Below are 16,827 nucleotides of genomic sequence, written 5' to 3'. Positions count from 1 at the left end.
ATGTGAACCATGACTTAGTATGTCATGTGAATCATTCCTCATGACAATGGCTACATAAGTATGCTTTAAACAATCTCACTAACCATTTGCTACAAAAAGGTTAGCGATCTAACCTTGGCTTAGCATGTTGTCTGAACAGGCCCTATATCTAGGACATAACTGCTATCATTAATGTCAACATTATTACTTATTCCCTATAGGGTCCTGGAGGACGTGATGGAAGTCCAGGTGCAAAAGGTCCACAGGTAAGTATCCCAGTGCAAAGTTGTGGCATTGACTTAAGTCCTGTTGCAAATTTTGTATACAACATCACATAGTACTGTTTATTGGAGCACATTTTGTTTCCCTGCAGGGCCCTTCTGGTATGACTGGTCCTCCTGGTTTAAGTGGAGGCCGTGGTCCCCCAGGCACCCCTGGCACTAATGGAGTCCCTGGACAAAGAGGCCCATCTGTAAGTCACCAGCAGGCTCTTATCTGACATACTCACATGAAAAATGGATCAAGAAAAACAAAATCTGCAATATTTATTTATTCATTTTTATTTATTTATTTATTTTTGCATTTATATCCCACCTGTCTTCCTCCAAGGAACCCAAGGTGGTGTACATAATCATCCTCCTCTCCATTTTTATCCCCACAACAACAACCCTGTGAGGCAGGTTGGGCTGAGAGTCTGTGACTGGCCCAAAGTCACCCAGTGGGTTTCCAGGGCTGAGTGGGGATGAGAACCCGGATCTCCCAACTCCCAGTCTGACACTTTAGCCTCTACACCACACTGGCTGTAGGATGCCTTTTGGCAGAAGGTTGTGATTTGAAAATAACATTTAAACTTTGAGTTGCCAGCTTTCCCATATTTCCCCCTGAGATTTGAAAGTGATCACTCCATTTATCTGGCACATTATTATGATGATGCATATAATAAAGACTGGGATGACACTAGATACCCAAAATATTAACAAGTAATAATTTAGGGCTGATTGGTTCATGCTTTTCATGAGCATCACTTGATATCTCTTCAATGGCTTCCTTAATGGCAAATGTCTCGTAAGTGAACGTTTGCACTGAGTTCTCCAGAAAAAAACCGATTTGAAGTGAAGCAAGATGTATGAAAATTATTATTATTATTATTATTATTATTATTATTATTATTATTAATTATTTATTTATATAGCACCATCAATGTACATGGTGCTGTACAGAGTAAAATGTAGTCTTTATTCTCATTCACATATGTAAGTCAAATGATGAACATGGATGAGTGAACCAATCATGAAGCCTCTAAATGTGAGAGCTAGGGGTGGCGACAGCCGACAGAAAGCTCTGGCGTGGGCTGGTCCATGAAGTCACGAAGAGTCGGAAACGACTGAACGAATAAACAACATACCACCCAATAACCAAAGGTGCCCTTTTGCTAGCCAAAACCTTTCCCAAAGAGGTTTTTTCTGACCAATGAAGAGCATTGCTTGAGGAACATCACCTCTAATGCAAAAATTTTCCACTTGCTCATGCTCTTACGTGAGACTTTTGCACAAAAACTTTCTCAAGATATTTTTATAGCCCGCTTGAGTTTAAATGCAATGGCCTCTATCTTCCTTATCACCATCTTCCTCAAAATATAACCCCTGTCCACCAATGCATTCTGATGCTTCACTAAGAGATATCTTCCACCAGACTGGATTCTGATGACACAATAACCCACAGTGGGTTAAATACACAATGGTGGGTTACTGTGTCATCTGTCAGAACTTTTTCACACCACGGTTGGGTATTCGGCCAAAATAACCAATGCAAATAACCAACGCTGTGCAGTGTTGATTATTTGAACAACCATTGGTTATTGTGTTGGGCACCGTTGCCTATTCATTGCACACAGTTGGTTATTTTCAGCAACTACTGAGTCCCCTGGCAAGAGAAACCAAGGGGGCGGCTGCTGCTCTAGTCTAGAACTTGCAATGGCTGATGGGATACCAGTGGGAGGACTGAGAGGGGTAGAGAGGGCAGGAGATGTGTCAATCAAACACACTGTTGACTAATAGTCAACTCAACGCTGGCCTTAATCCACACCACAGTTGATTATAATCATGTCGGGTGGGGAGTGTCCCCTCGGTAATCAACCATGGAGTTGACTATTAACCCACCATTGACTATTGTGTTTCTGAACGCAGCCACACAAGAGTCCACATAACAGCACTAATATGTTTTGTCCTCCTGCACACGGCTCTTTGAATCCAAACCAATGAAACCTCAAATTCGATTGCAAGGATAACAGTAAAACGCTGTTGGGTCCTGTGGTTGTTTGGCCTGAAAATGTCATGTTTAACAAGCCTTCTGGCAGAATTTTAACAGGACTTTGTGTTCTTTTCAGGGTGAACCTGGTAAGAATGGCGGAAAAGGAGAACCAGGACAAAGAGGTGAACGTGTAAGTATTTGCTTATGTAGTCCTGGTACATTTGAGTAGGATAAAACTGCTGTTCCTCTTTGTATGGAATGAATTAGTATCCATTTCAGAAAAGGTGTGGCTCCAGTGGGATTTTATCTGTAAAACATCTTTAGCTTTACCAACAAATAATGTTTCACTGTCTTTTGTTATAAGGGTGAAAATGGCACTCCCGGATCTGCTGGTCCTCCAGGTGAAGAAGGCAAGCCAGGAGCAGCTGGTCAACCTGGAACAAATGGTATACCAGGAAATCCAGGAGAAAGGGCAAGTACTCAAGTTATCAGGTTTTACAGGGTCACACAGTTGCAACAGGGGTCATCAGGATTGGTGTCCCCATCAAACTAGAGTTACTTGTGAGGCTAACAGTGCAATCCAATGCATACCTATTCAGAGATAAGTCCTATTGAGTTCAGTGGGTCTTACTCCCAGGTATACATGGATAGGATTGAAGCCTCAGTTCTTTTAGAGGAGGGAGAACTTCAATTGTGACTAGCATAACTCTGTCAAGGTGCATGGGACTACGCAGAAGAATATGAATTCAGGAGAGTTGAAGCCAATAGGACTGCTCATAGGAGAAAAGCCAATGAGATGGTCAGTGCTTACACGAAAATATGTGGCAGCGCAGAATAGAGGAACTGTTCTCTTAGGTTCTAGTTTTCGCATCCCTCTTTACTATCTATACACTTAGAGGCGCAATCATATGCATGTTTAGGTGGGGATAAAAGCACTACAGATGCCAGCATCCCCCAGGTACCATGATTGGCTAAGGAATGCTGGGAATTGCAGGACTCTTTCCCATATAAGCATGCAATATGTCCTCTCATTAGTTGTATCAAGTGCCATGTGCCTGGATAGTGTAACAACCAACAACAACAAGAACAATATGCAGCAAACATTGAGGCTTGCTTGTTTGTCCATGAAAGCTGAAGCCAGAATAAATATATTTGTTAGCCTTTAAGTGTTACAAGACTCTTTGTTGGTTGTGATGCAATGGACTAATGGGAATTCATTTAATTACAATTCAGTGATTCGTTTAATGAAATGTCAGTACAATCATACACGTTGTGGTTACAGGAACATCATAGCGCAAATGGAAGCCTGAAAATACTTATTGATTTCTCTGCTTGGCTAGAATGTGGGTTACATACCTTTAGAAATGGTTCAACCTAATATTTCTTGGTCCACAAAATGAAAATTTCTCTTCTTCTGTTTTTCAGGGTTCTCCAGGATTCCGTGGCCCTGCTGGTAGTAATGGACCTCCAGGTGAAAAGGTATGGTCTTCCCTGCTTCTTTGAATGCTTGCTTTCAATAATGCTTCTTAACTTTTTTTGTTCAGATCACAATCAAAATTGTATTTCCACATTTCATTCATAACCCTATATGGTCATTGCTTTCCATGTCATTTAAGGGTCCAGCAGGTGAACGAGGTGGCCCAGGCAGCCCAGGATCAAGAGGTGTCCCTGGTGAACCAGGACGTGATGGTGGCCCTGGCCTTCCAGGAATGAGAGTAAGTCAAACACTTCTTCTGGATGGGGAATGGAAACAAATGGGTTCATTATTAGGGATAGCTGAGCTGACTAGATACAGCCCAAACACCAATTCTTTCTTTTGCTAATAGTCAGCCAATATCTTTCTTTTGCTAATAGTCAGATACCAACCTTCACGGTTTCACACATTTGTTATATTTAATTGAAGAATCTAGAAATTGTGTTCAAGGATAGGTTAACCAATAATAATAATAATAATAATAATAATAATAATAATAATAATAATAATATCTCTTACCCGTCTCTCCATTTGGATCGAGGCGGGGGGAAACAGTAGGTATAAAATACATAAAATACTGATTAAAAACATAGTATAAATTGTTAAAACATCCTAAAAGCATACTAAAAGCATCCTAAAATTCCACTGGATAAGCCTGCCAGAAGAGATCAGTCTATATAGCTTTCTTAAATGCTAATAGACTGTTAACTTCACAAATCTCCTCCGGCAGGCCATTCCACAGTCTGGGAGCAGCAGAAGAAAAGGTCCTCTGGGTAATACCTGTCAGTCTAGTTTTGGCTGGCTGAAGGAAATTCTTCCCAGAGGACCTGAGTGTGCAGGGTGGATTGTATGGGAGAAGGCGATCCCACAGGTAGCCTGGACCCAAACCATGTAGGGCTTTAAAGGTGATAACCAACACTTTATACTTTGCCCGGAAACTAGTTGGCAAAGAGATTTTAAAACTGGTGTCACATGATTTTGAAATCATGTGATCTCCTACCAGTTTTTAAGACCTTGAGAGAATCCAGTTACCCCCATACAATTTTTGAGACTTCTAAAGAGCTGTGCTTCAATGCATTGTACAGCTGAGGAAATGGTGGGAACTGCTTCTTCACTGCAAGTGGGAGCTTCATGTTTGAACACTTTCTTCCTGAAGGGTGTGCGGGGCGGGGGGATCCTCCACATAGAAAATTAGATGTCAGGGGAGGAGAGTTTTCACCTAGCCAGAATGGGGAAGGGTGATTTAGGGTATGGAGGATTGTAGAGTCTTGTGAGCCCGTAACTGCAGGCTGAAGAGTTAGATCCCAGGAAGAGGTCGATCACCCCATGTTCCATCTGTGAGAACTAGGCTGAACAGACCTAGTTTAATGGGATGCAGCTCAGGTAAGTGCGCATAGGATTGCAGCCTAAAAATGCTGTCTTGGATCCAGTCAGTTGCACAGAGTGGAATGCTGCAAACTGGTCACCTACACCGCTGCTGTGTTCCCACTCGTTCTATTGCACCAGTGGGACCCAATGAGGAGTTAGCGCTTCATAGAAACTTGTGGAAACACTCATTTCTGGATCAGGAGGACAGGTCAGTGGAGCTTCTTCCAGAAATGAGTGTTTCTGCTTGTTTCTGGTTGCTTTAAGTACTGCTAGATTACAGTTGCACTAGCATGCAGGCCTCGTAGAATACTGCCCTAGGATGCTCCCATGTCAGAGGCAGAAAGTAAACCTGAATTCACTTGTGGGGAACATGGGTGGGATATTGCTGTTGCAACTATGTCCTGCTTGTGGGTTCCTGGCCGACAGATGGCTGGCTACGGTGTGAACAGAATGCTGGACTAAATGGACCCGTGGTCTGATCCAGTATGGCTCTTATTATATTCATATGTTCTCATATATAGAAGGGGGAAGCAATTTTCACCAATTGACCCTCCACCTCCAGCCCCTCTGAAAGTCCAGGCACCCTCCAGAACAGCATGTGCTCAAGACCTCCAGGACAAAGGAGGATCAGAGAGTGGAAGGAGTCTTTCCATTTGTGGGGGATCCAACCCACAGATAAAAAGAGGAAACAAAACAAAATTGAAACTAGGAAGTCTTGCCTGACTCCCTATTGAATGTAGATAATTGATGGCAAGCAACTCAGGATCAATGTAAAGGATTGTATGACTCAACTCATTAATATTATATCAGTTTCATCTTTAAAAAGCACATGTATTGCTTTTAGTGCAGCACAGAAAAAGTTCTTATATTTTATTGATGTGCCAGTTCTGTATCCCCAAGTTTAATCCTAAATGGTGTTGTTGTTTTTAATTAATGCTGTAACATGTGGGAAATAAAATGGGTCCCTAAAATGTCCTCTCACAAGAAGTACTTCTTACACAATTATTGTTTTTATCTCCTCACACAGGGATTAACAGGAAGTCCAGGAAGCCCAGGAGCAGATGGAAAACCAGGCCCTTCTGTATGTAAACAATTATATACACCTCCTCTTGCTATACCTGACTTTGTCATAAGCTATACTACAATAAATATACAGCCTTCCCCAACATGTGCCCTGCAGATGTGTTGCACTACAACTCCCATCATACCCAGCCAGCATGGCAATGACCATCTGGAGGATACTAAGTTGGAGAATGGTGACATAGTAGCTCATTTCAGTTCACTGGATACCTTGGTCTGCTCTGAAGTTATATTAGCAAAGCATTCATTTTGTGTTCGATAGTACTGCTGCATCTATTTATAATGTCAATGGAAACGCCAAAATATTCTTTGATGGAAGTTTATTTTCAGTGTCTTAGGTTTGGGGGAAGTTTTTAGAAAAAAAAATATCATGCACAGATATTGAAATGGAGAAGATACTAATCCAATGTTTCATTCATAATATTGATACAATCCCTGGGGCTTTTCATATTTCTCTGTTGCTCATGCAGTTATTTCTTGTTTCAACTCTGTGCTTTTAATTTCCATTTGTTTGCATCAGGGTTCTCCAGGAGAATCAGGACGAAGTGGTCCCCCAGGTCCAGCTGGTCCACGAGGTCAACCAGGTGTGATGGGATTTCCTGGTCCAAAGGGTAGTGAGGTTAGTATAATGCAGGCCACATTTCCAGCTTCTGTAATTTGTGGTGACTTCATATGGGACAACTAGTTGAAACCTTTTGGAATTCCATGTGTCAACCATTTTAATGTGTGCTGACAGTAAATGTGAATGGAAGGAAAGTTTGCTTGTCAAGAATACATTAACCACAGGAATGGGGCTGATAGTAAAATATCCAAAATTGCCTTTAGCATGGCACTTCTGTGTGTGTAACAGAGGTTTGAGGACCATAGGTAAAGTTCTATCACTTCCCTTTCATAGTAAGCAGTGGAATGCATTTCAACTATGCCATATCTTTTCCTCTTTTTTTAGGGTTCACCAGGTAAAAACGGAGAAAGAGGTTCGCCTGGATCTCCTGGTATACAGGTCAGTAGAATTAATCAACCTTTTAGTGATTCTACACTGTTTCCCTTTTATTTATTTTTAAATGTATTATAAGCATTATCTTAGCAGCTTTTCTTGTTATTTAACAGGGAGGACCTGGAAAGGATGGTGAAGGAGGAGCACAAGGCCCCCCAGGACCTGGTGTAAGTCAACTACTTTCAGAAACATGAAAGCCATGGATACCGTATGTGCTAAAATAGTAATGATTGAGTAACAATTCCCAGCATGCCCCAGCCAAACAGGTTATCGGCCATCATATCTGCTGTACTGGTTGGGTCATTTGAGCCCCATCATTGGACAATGGAGCCCAATCTTCACTTAGCAACAATGCAAATTATTTTCTGATCCTTAGTAGTTTTAGACGTTTGAAAGAGAGATTTGGAGGGGGTGCTGGTGTGGGGAATCACTCGTGACTACTTTAATACTTTTATAGTATCATTTTGACATATATTCTTTTAAGTTGATTGGGATTCTCTACGTCTTGTTTCTTTTACTCAATGTGTACAAAAACAAGAACAGTTCTTAGAATGGAACACAAGTGTGTTGATGATGGACTAGTACTGTGTGATGGCAAAATATTAGGATTGGTTTTCTTCTCCTTTTTCTAGGGTCCTGCTGGTGAAAGAGGAGAGCCAGGAGCAACAGGGCCACCTGGATTCCAGGTAATTTGACATTCCTCTTTTAATGCTTTTAAAAATAATTGTGTTCCATCTGGAATTAAAAAGTTAGAAGCTTAAGTTTGCCTGTTGAGGTGCCTTCAGTCATATTGTAAAGCTGCAGGCTGCAATCTCTTTCTGTTTTCTTTTTTTAAGTGCATGTGATTATAAGCTGCCTTGAATGCCATTTTCTTGGTGAAAAGCAGGATACAAATCAAATAAACAAATTCCTGAACTCCGCTTGTAAATCCCATCAAAATCAGTAGGATTTGAGCAACCCAACTTTGAGCTAGATTTGAGCTAGAAAGGACAAGCAAAGCATTATGTTAGCTAGTCGGTATCCTATAGCATTCCCTATCCCATAACTGTCCCCCTCTTCGCTAGTTGGCATTCTCAATCTCACCAAAAATGAAGAGAGATCAGCAGATTATTAAATTTAGCTTTTGATTATGTGCAAGAACTGACTATAGTAGGGAAGTGTAAAACATCTATGGGTAACACCCACCCCACCAATAAAATGTCCCCAGTCTTATAAAAACTCTTGTTAAATTCCCTCAATATTCCTACAGATGTTTTGCTTGAGGCTTCTAAATTAGCCTCCTGTGTCACAGTATGCAACCCCCCCAGTGAAAAGCTGTATTATATCCTTTGTCAAGGTTACCCATGACACATGGAAGGGAATATGGGTGGGAACTCAGAATCCCTGTTTCCAGGTTCAAGGCCTGAGCATTCCTAGTGAAAGAATATCAGTACTCAAGTAACTGGGAAATATCTCTACCTAAAGCATGCTGCACTTAGAGAAGATACTAATTGAATTGATGGGCTCATGGTCTGACAGTATAACAGAGCTTCATAGCTTGGGCAGGGGGCATTGGGGAGGGAATCATGCAAACCAATGGGGTGTGGATGTGTTGAATCATTGTATAGGAATATGTATTAAGTAGTCATTTTGCTTCCCATAGGGACTGCCTGGTCCTTCAGGAGCACCCGGAGAGAGTGGAAAGCCTGGGGAAGCAGTAAGTTGTCCTCTTCAGATGTATAGATAGATCTACTGTACTTCTTGGTGTGGAGAACGGCATTCATCCTCCTTCAACCATTATTGCTGCTATCTATCCTTCCACCTGAGTGGCAATCCAGAAAAGTCTAAATGGTATCTTGAACTGGCAACACATATTAGAGCTGTAAAACTGGCCTTAGCATATCTGGAACAGAAAGGTTTGCCACAATGTTTTCTGACCATATCCCCTCTTTGTGTTCCAGAGCTTTACCCATAAATAGAACTCTTAAAAAGTTTAGAAGGTTTTGACATTGAACACTTATCCCAAATGTTCACAAACAGGTAGACAGATTTGCTCATGAATGAGAAATGGCTTTTGGGAATACCATTTCATCCATCCTGCCTTTATCATGTTCGGAGCATGGATGTCTTGTACACTAGTGGCTTTCAAGCTTCCCAGAATCAGGACACACCTATAATCCTACCTGGCAACAAATTATGTAGTTTATTATTTTGACATATAATACTTCAACTTTATATTACCTGCTTACCTGCTTTATTTGTCGAGATTTTTCTCCATTTTTCTCCCCCAACCCTTGATCAAGTTTCCCCCCTCTTTCTCCATTCTTCTAGTTTCTCCTTTCCTTACTGCCCCTCTGATATGATCATTGCACCCCATATGTTCTTTAAGGTCATGATTCAGTTGTGGGTAGTCGTGATTTGCTGGATGAAGATTAATCAAATAAGTTGGGTCATAGACTAGACAGATGATTCAGGAGAAAATAATTGGATGCATGTTGACCATCTGTAACCCAGAAAACATGTAGGTAACCTACCTTCCTTTGGTTCATTACAGGGTCAAAGAGGTGAAAATGGAGTTCCAGGACTCCCAGGATCTAAGGTAATTTTTTCATCAACTTCTACATGGTTCTTAAAATATGAGACACAAAAAATCAAGCAAATGCATGAGATGGACTGTGGAGACCACAAAACTAAATGGTTTTATTTATATTAGGGTGAAAACGGTGTCCCAGGGGAACGAGGTGCACAAGGGCCTCAAGGGCCCCCAGGACTTAGAGGTGGAGTCGGCCCTGCTGGACCAGAAGGTGGAAAAGTACGTTGACATGAATGCTTTTTGTGCATCCTTTAAATTGAATTTCAGGTCTTTCTCTTTTGTTGTCATGATATATCTTCTTTTTTAAAAAAAAATCTTCTAGGGCCCTGGTGGTCCTCCAGGACCTGCTGGGGGTATGGGACCACCAGGTTTGCAAGGAATGCCTGGAGAAAGAGGAGGCTCTGGAAACCCTGGACCCAAGGGAGACAAGGTATGCCCTTTTGTTCTTCCCTTCCTAATCAGGTCACTCGAAAATGATTAGCTAGGTTTAATATTGGCCCAAATTTATTAAAAACAACAACCACATTTTCAAGCCAGACCACTGAAAATTGCAGGTACTCATCTTTTTGAAAACCTCACCACCTATTTACAAAGTCTAATGCAGAATGATCTGTTAAAGTACTAAGCCAGCTCCTAAAGAAAATGTCCTAGGTATACATACATAGAGACTGCTTCCACTGAGTCAACAGGACTTTCTTCCAAACAAAAAAGGTGATGGGTCACCCTAATTATGTTTATATTATTGAGGCTACTTCAAAAGTGGAATTGGTTCAGAATTGATTTTTAATCCTTGGATTAATTTAAGAGATTTGCACTTGATTTCCATGACTTACTCAATATGCCAGTCTGTATCTTCCCAGTCACTGCAACCTTCAAACACTTCCTTGCTCGTATAAATAGCACCTGGTCAGCTTGCTGCAGCGAGTGACATCTCAGAGGACATTATGTGCTTTTCTTTGGGATGTGCGCCAGGTTTTGCACTGCCAAATTATAGGGACCAGAGCTGAATGGTAGAGAACATGCTGGTATAAGGCAGCTTCCTATAGATAACCCTATATAAAAGTCAGTCCATAGGCTCTCTTTCTCTCCATTGATTACACTCTAGGATGATCAAACATTAGAGCAGAAGAGCAGGGATATTCAAATGAGGTAGGTTCAGACAATAGCTCCCAATGAGTTTGATTGAAACAAAGATGGACAAATCCTGCCTCACTAGATCTCCAGTGTTGGGGATACTGGATGTTTCCCCAATTCCAACTGTGACTGCAGTTGCAGCCTGATTACTTCCTTCAGTATACTTCAAACGCTCCCATTTAGGTAAATGGAAGCAGGGGAAGCTGATAGGCTCCAATTGACCAGACTGTTGACTAAGGCAAAATCTGCCCCCTCGCCCCAAGTTAGGATGAAAAGGCAGTGGGGGAAGCATAAGCCCTCATGCACACTATTGTGGCAGGAGCAAAGACCATCTCCTTGTCCCAAGGGCTGGGTAGCCTGGCCTGAACTGACACAGACTCCACAAGAAAGTTCACTGTATCTAATATGTGGGCCCTACTATGTTTGGCTCTGCTACTATCAAAACAATGTTAGGGCGATATCCAACATCACGTGAGCTCAACAGGTCTTTCCCCCTGTCTTCCCCTCTGCGACTCCTGTGCAGTCTCCAAATCCACTTTCTAGAGCTCTGTTTGGGGACACATGGGAGGCTACAAGAGGGAGGGGAGAAACCATTCTAGCAATGGTGTCCTTTCTCCTAGCAGACACACACTGTTGGACTTCACCCATAGTGAAGTGGACTTCACTGAATACAGTTATAAGAGACTGCTAGTGTTTTAGTAATATTAAGGAGTAGCAGTGACTGCCTTCTGATTTGTGTTGCCTTTTATTTGACAGGGAGAACCAGGTGGCAGAGGTGGAGATGGCTTACCTGGCAAAGATGGAGTACGAGTAAGTAGAACCTCGCATTCCAGTTGAAAATGTTCATTTGAGTATGTTCATTTCCCTCTGCTGATAACTTGCCTACTATGCCTTATACGTAACTATGTGTCATTTCGGAAAAACATATATTGAGTTTAAAGTAGAAAGAAACTGTTACTGCCTTCTCCAAAAGTAGCTGGTTGAGGAAGATATAGGCGTCCCCTGCCATCTCTCAAACAGCTAGAATTAAAATCCCCGAAACCTACTGACACATACCGAAAAGTCCCGTTGATGGGGACATTTGTACTTTCTACTCATTTCCGTGCACATTGTGAACAAAAGTTGGTAAATAGCATCCACAGGTTTAAAAAGGATACCTGATGGAACGCCTCTCCCGACATGAACCTACCCGTACACTGCGCTCAACATCTAAGGTCCTCCTCCGAGTGCCTACTCCAAGGGAAGCTCGGAGGATGGCAACAAGGGAGAGGGCCTCCTCAGTGGTGGCCCCCTGACTGTGGAATGATCTTCCCAATAAGGCTCGCCTGGCGCCAACGTTGTTATCTTTTCGGCGCCAGGTCAAGACCTTTCTCTTCTCCCAGGCATTTTAACAGCATTTAATAACGTTAAGTTTGTTTTAATGGACCCCAGAATTGTTGTTTTAAATGAATACTGTTGTTGTTTTTATACTGTTTTTATGTTTTTTAATTTTTTTGTATACTTTTAATGTCTACTATTTTTAATTGTTGTAAACCGCCCAGAGAGCTTCGGCTGGGGGGCGGTATATAAATGTAATAAAATGAATAAATAAATAAATAAAAAGGATAGCTTGATGGATAGATGCCTTCAATCAAGCTCCAGACACCCATGAATATTCTCTGAATATTATTGGCAGGTTGTTCATCAAGCCCATCTTAGAAATCTTAAAACAGCATATAGTTGTCTCACCCAATGCCCATTCAGCACAATAGGAAAAAATACTGGATTAGAAAGGCAAAATCCAGATATGAAAGAGCAGTCCATCAAGTTATCAAATTGAGGGATGAGCAAACAAGTGATGTTCACGTTCACTCAGTTTCTCTCAGCGTGAGCCTGATGCCCATCACACTTCGATTTGCACAAACAGGAAAATGGCACAAATCAAATGTGATTGAGTGGGGAAATTGCATGAAAAAAATGAGTATTTATACAGTTGCGTCCCTTTCCCTCATAGACTAAAGCGTGAAATGACAAAGTTACACAATTTCGAATTGCCCTTTCTCTGAAGTTTGCGCGATTTTCAAATTCGAATGCAGGTTCGAGAATTTGCGAACCTCTTTGTAGAACGTGGTTCTCCTGCTTTCGATCACATTCCCAGTTGTGAATGGGGCATATTGCTTTGAGAGCACAAACAAAATTCTACTACGACCTTAGTATCCATGCAAGAGAGATTTTGCATTGTAGATTTTATTGATGGATATATCCATTCATTCCATTACTGAATATATATTTTCTAACTTTGCAGGGTCCTGTAGGATCCATTGGACCTCCTGGGCCAGCTGGCCAACCTGGTGATAAGGTACTGGTCTCATTCTGAAATACCAGCTATTGGTGCATAATGTTTAACTGTACTTATTTTGGAGAGTCAAATCATGAAATAATTACGTTCTTCCTTTCCATTTAGGGGGAGCCTGGCCCAGCTGGACCTCATGGCCCAACGGGTGCTCGTGGTGGTCCTGTAAGAGATACTTTTTTTATCATCAATCATAATTCAATCCTAGATTATTTTGTACTGCTCTTAAAATACTTCCTCAAGAAGACATGTAGCCTGGGTAGAACTCATTCACCTCATATGGTTATAGTACTTTTAAAAATTAGATTATTTGTTAATGGATCAGTATTTTGATAGAGGAAATCCAGATGTATGGAAGGTATTAGAACTTGAATCCTGAATAGATTTTTAAATTAAACATTAAAGTGGTGGTGGTGGTGGTAGTAGTAGTAATGAGAATAACAATAAGAATTTTAGTTGTACTCTGTTCTTACTCCCAAAAGAGCCCAGGGCAGTGCACACAACACAATAAAAATACATCATGTATAGATAATTAAATACATCAACTGCCATTTATGCTTAAAACATAACCACAAATCTAAAAAAACAAACATATAATCTTAAAGCAGCAAGGTGCCAGGGTCAAGTTACATCTCCAAAGCCCAGGTAAAGCAACATGCTTTTGATTGTTTTCTAAAACTCAACAACTTGAAGACCAGGGAGGGAGTTCCATAATTGGGGTGCCACCACCAAGAAGGCTGAACTGAAATCATCACATTGTAGGCCATGCCAACTGATGGAATCATAAGAATGGCCTTTCTGGCCAATCTTCAGACACAGGCTAGTCGTTAATGGAGGAGGCATTCTTGTAATAACTTGGGTCCCAGGCCAAAAAGGGCTTTTTCGACACCTTGAATTGGGCCTGATCGTTCACAGGATCCCACTTAGTTGCCACACTTAACAATCTGGCATTAGTATTCATCATATTCCTTTCATTTTATACTATATTTATTTATTTTTATATTTATGTAAATATTATTTCGACTTTGACATATTACTGTCTCTTATGAAACACCTGGATGCTGATCTCTGTCAAAGACTTTCAAGCTTTTAACTCCAATGATGGCATGAACCCATGTAACTACAATCTATGTCTTGCACACAGCATTGTTCATTCTCAAGATTAACAGGATTAGCTAAACATTTGGAGGCCATGTAGAAGTTTTCAGTCAAGTACAAGAGCATGGGCGTAACTAAAATAAATGAGTTCGAAGGAATCTGGAAACAGTTCCTAGTGTTCGTGTTTACTAAGGGAAGTGGGAAACCACCAGCAGAAGAAATGATTAGATTTTGGACTCAAGAATGATCCCGAGGTGGGGGGTGCACATTTATGTTAAGAATGAAGATGTTGTAGTGTGATAAGGCATATGTAATAGTTTTTGATATTTGTACTCAACAATTATTCAATATGTATGCAGCAGATATTTGATGCATTTTTTTTTCTTATTGTGTTAGTTTCAGTTATATTTTGGAAATGTTTATCTATGTTTATATAGTGTTGAAAATGAATAAAAATTATTATAAAAAAAAAAAAAAGTACAAGAGCATGGTCAATAGACCTCTTCTGTATTCTTCCTTATGAGAGGCATTAGCTCTGTTGCCCTATATAAAATATTCTTTATGACAGTGCCAAAAGGGCTTTATTAAAAAAATGATTATTAGAATGCCCCCTTGTGAGTTCATTTCACCATCCTGGCTTCATAGTGTATATTTGGACCCCTGAGAGACATACCAAAATCTTGGGGTGGGTAAAGATAAAACCATTTGCTCGTGCGCAAACGGCGAGGTTTTATTATTTTAAAAAAACAACCTTGCTCTCTCCCCACCCCACCTCCGGTCCCAGCTCCTCACGGTTACTCACAAGGAGCTGGGACAACCCGCGATGCCTGGCCACACATTCCATGGTCTCGGGCCATGGTAAAAGTGGGATTAAAGTGTAGGGCCATATCCCGAGCCAGGGGAGGGATCATCCCTCCCTGCTCCTGGAATCCCCTGTGCATCATGTGGACACACAGAGATGACCCTAGGGCGATCCCGGGATATAGGCCTGGTCTAGCCATGGCCAATATGTAGGAGAATCAAGCAGCAGTGGAAGTTAGCACAGTGGCATTAGTTGTCAGTAAACAACTTCATTCATTATTTTATTTACTTACTATGTTTCGATACTGCCCAATAGCCAAAGCTGTCTGTGCAGTTCATGAAAACATTAAACCCCCAAATATAACCACCGACCAAACAAAGCAACAACCAGTTGTTGAGGGAGAGCTAATATTTCTCAGACTTCCTTAGACGTTGTAAATTGTTTAAAGTCTGGCAGGAGAGGACAGGGAAGACGTTGCAAAGGCAGAATATCCCCAACATACAAGGACAGTTGGGGGAAATGAAGGACAGCATTAGGAGTGTCAAGCTTTCCTGGCAGGCTACTTATGCTCCTTCATGTCTTCCTTTGTAATCTACAGGGTGATAGAGGTGAACAAGGTGCCCCGGGTCCTGCTGGCTTCCCTGGAGCTCCTGTAAGTATGGAGTTGTTTTTATGTATTGTTACTATTTCATTTTTTTCCTATTCTCTTTAAATATAAGCCCTGCACTTGATGTGTATATGCAGAAGACAAGTATTAACCCCATATTCATGTGTAGGTCTCTAAGCTGTGCATTCGACAGCCATATTGGTATTTCAAAGGGACTATTCATAAAAAGTTGACTTCAGATATAGAGATATGTTTAATTTCAGCTATCAACACACTGCAGTTTCTTTCTTCTCGTTCTTTGATGCATTCTCATCTGAGCAGTGTAGAAATATCACTCTTTCTAATAGAGGAATGAGGTGGTGAGGGCTGACGGGATTGTAGCCAAAATCAGGCTAATCAGAAACAAGATGGAGGAATCAGCATGCTTGGTGGAATCCCGAGGTTAAACAAAGAACACCAAAGGAACAAAAATCCCCCAAACAGCCAAAGGAGGACTGAGCATGCTCAGTAGTCATAGAATGGAGAGAAAGAGAGAGAGAGAGAGAGAGAGAGAGAGAGAGAGAAAGGGGGGGAGAGAAATGAAACACAAGACAGGGAGTGAGTGATAGAATTCCCTATTTGGAGAGAATGGCTGGTAGGAACAGGAGCACTCCTACTGGGATGGAGGAAGAACTGCAGCCTTTTAGTAGAGATTCCAACTCTTGTACACACTAGTTTGTGGCAAGCAACTTTCATTGTATCTGCAATGTAAAACAGACACTGAACTTGAAAGTGAATTTGATTTAGATCCCAGATTCCCTTAAGCACCATTTCTGCTGTTATTCCCAATAGGACTAACCAAAAAGTCAAGGTTTCTTAAGTCTCTTCTAGTATTAAGGTCTAATATGTGTGACAACTTGTTTTTATATAGGGACAAAATGGAGAACCTGGCGGGAAAGGAGAGAAAGGCCCTGCGGGTGAACGAGGAGAAGCTGGACCCCCAGGTTCTGCAGGTCCATCAGGAGGCCCTGGTGCACCAGTAAGTATTCTGCAATATATGCTCAAATATACTGTTTCTGCCATTTCATTTTCCTTTATATGCAATAAGAAATCTTTCAACACACTGATTCCATAGGATTCCACTGGTTATCTGGCCTG

At 41.3% G+C, this 16,827-nt stretch overlaps 1 protein-coding gene across 1 annotated transcript in view; it reads left to right on the top strand.

Annotated features, from left to right (window-relative positions):
• COL3A1 (collagen type III alpha 1 chain) overlaps positions 1-16,827 on the top strand; it is a 97,152-nt gene that overhangs the window by 61,628 nt on the left and 18,697 nt on the right. The window contains exons 17-36 of the mRNA XM_063116273.1: positions 201-245; positions 353-451; positions 2,366-2,419; positions 2,594-2,701; positions 3,655-3,708; positions 3,846-3,944; positions 6,099-6,152; positions 6,672-6,770; positions 7,098-7,151; positions 7,259-7,312; positions 7,778-7,831; positions 8,788-8,841; positions 9,679-9,723; positions 9,838-9,936; positions 10,040-10,147; positions 11,608-11,661; positions 13,136-13,189; positions 13,295-13,348; positions 15,682-15,735; positions 16,601-16,708. Of these exons, the coding sequence (XP_062972343.1) occupies positions 201-245; positions 353-451; positions 2,366-2,419; positions 2,594-2,701; positions 3,655-3,708; positions 3,846-3,944; positions 6,099-6,152; positions 6,672-6,770; positions 7,098-7,151; positions 7,259-7,312; positions 7,778-7,831; positions 8,788-8,841; positions 9,679-9,723; positions 9,838-9,936; positions 10,040-10,147; positions 11,608-11,661; positions 13,136-13,189; positions 13,295-13,348; positions 15,682-15,735; positions 16,601-16,708 (1,404 nt within the window). The remainder of the gene's footprint in view (positions 1-200; positions 246-352; positions 452-2,365; positions 2,420-2,593; positions 2,702-3,654; positions 3,709-3,845; positions 3,945-6,098; positions 6,153-6,671; positions 6,771-7,097; positions 7,152-7,258; positions 7,313-7,777; positions 7,832-8,787; positions 8,842-9,678; positions 9,724-9,837; positions 9,937-10,039; positions 10,148-11,607; positions 11,662-13,135; positions 13,190-13,294; positions 13,349-15,681; positions 15,736-16,600; positions 16,709-16,827) is intronic.

This window comes from Elgaria multicarinata, chromosome 2 (genome assembly GCF_023053635.1).
Source record: "Elgaria multicarinata webbii isolate HBS135686 ecotype San Diego chromosome 2, rElgMul1.1.pri, whole genome shotgun sequence".
NCBI lineage: Eukaryota > Metazoa > Chordata > Lepidosauria > Squamata > Anguidae > Elgaria > Elgaria multicarinata.
Note: the sequence above shows the minus strand (reverse complement) of the source record. Positions and strands in the feature narration are given on the sequence as shown.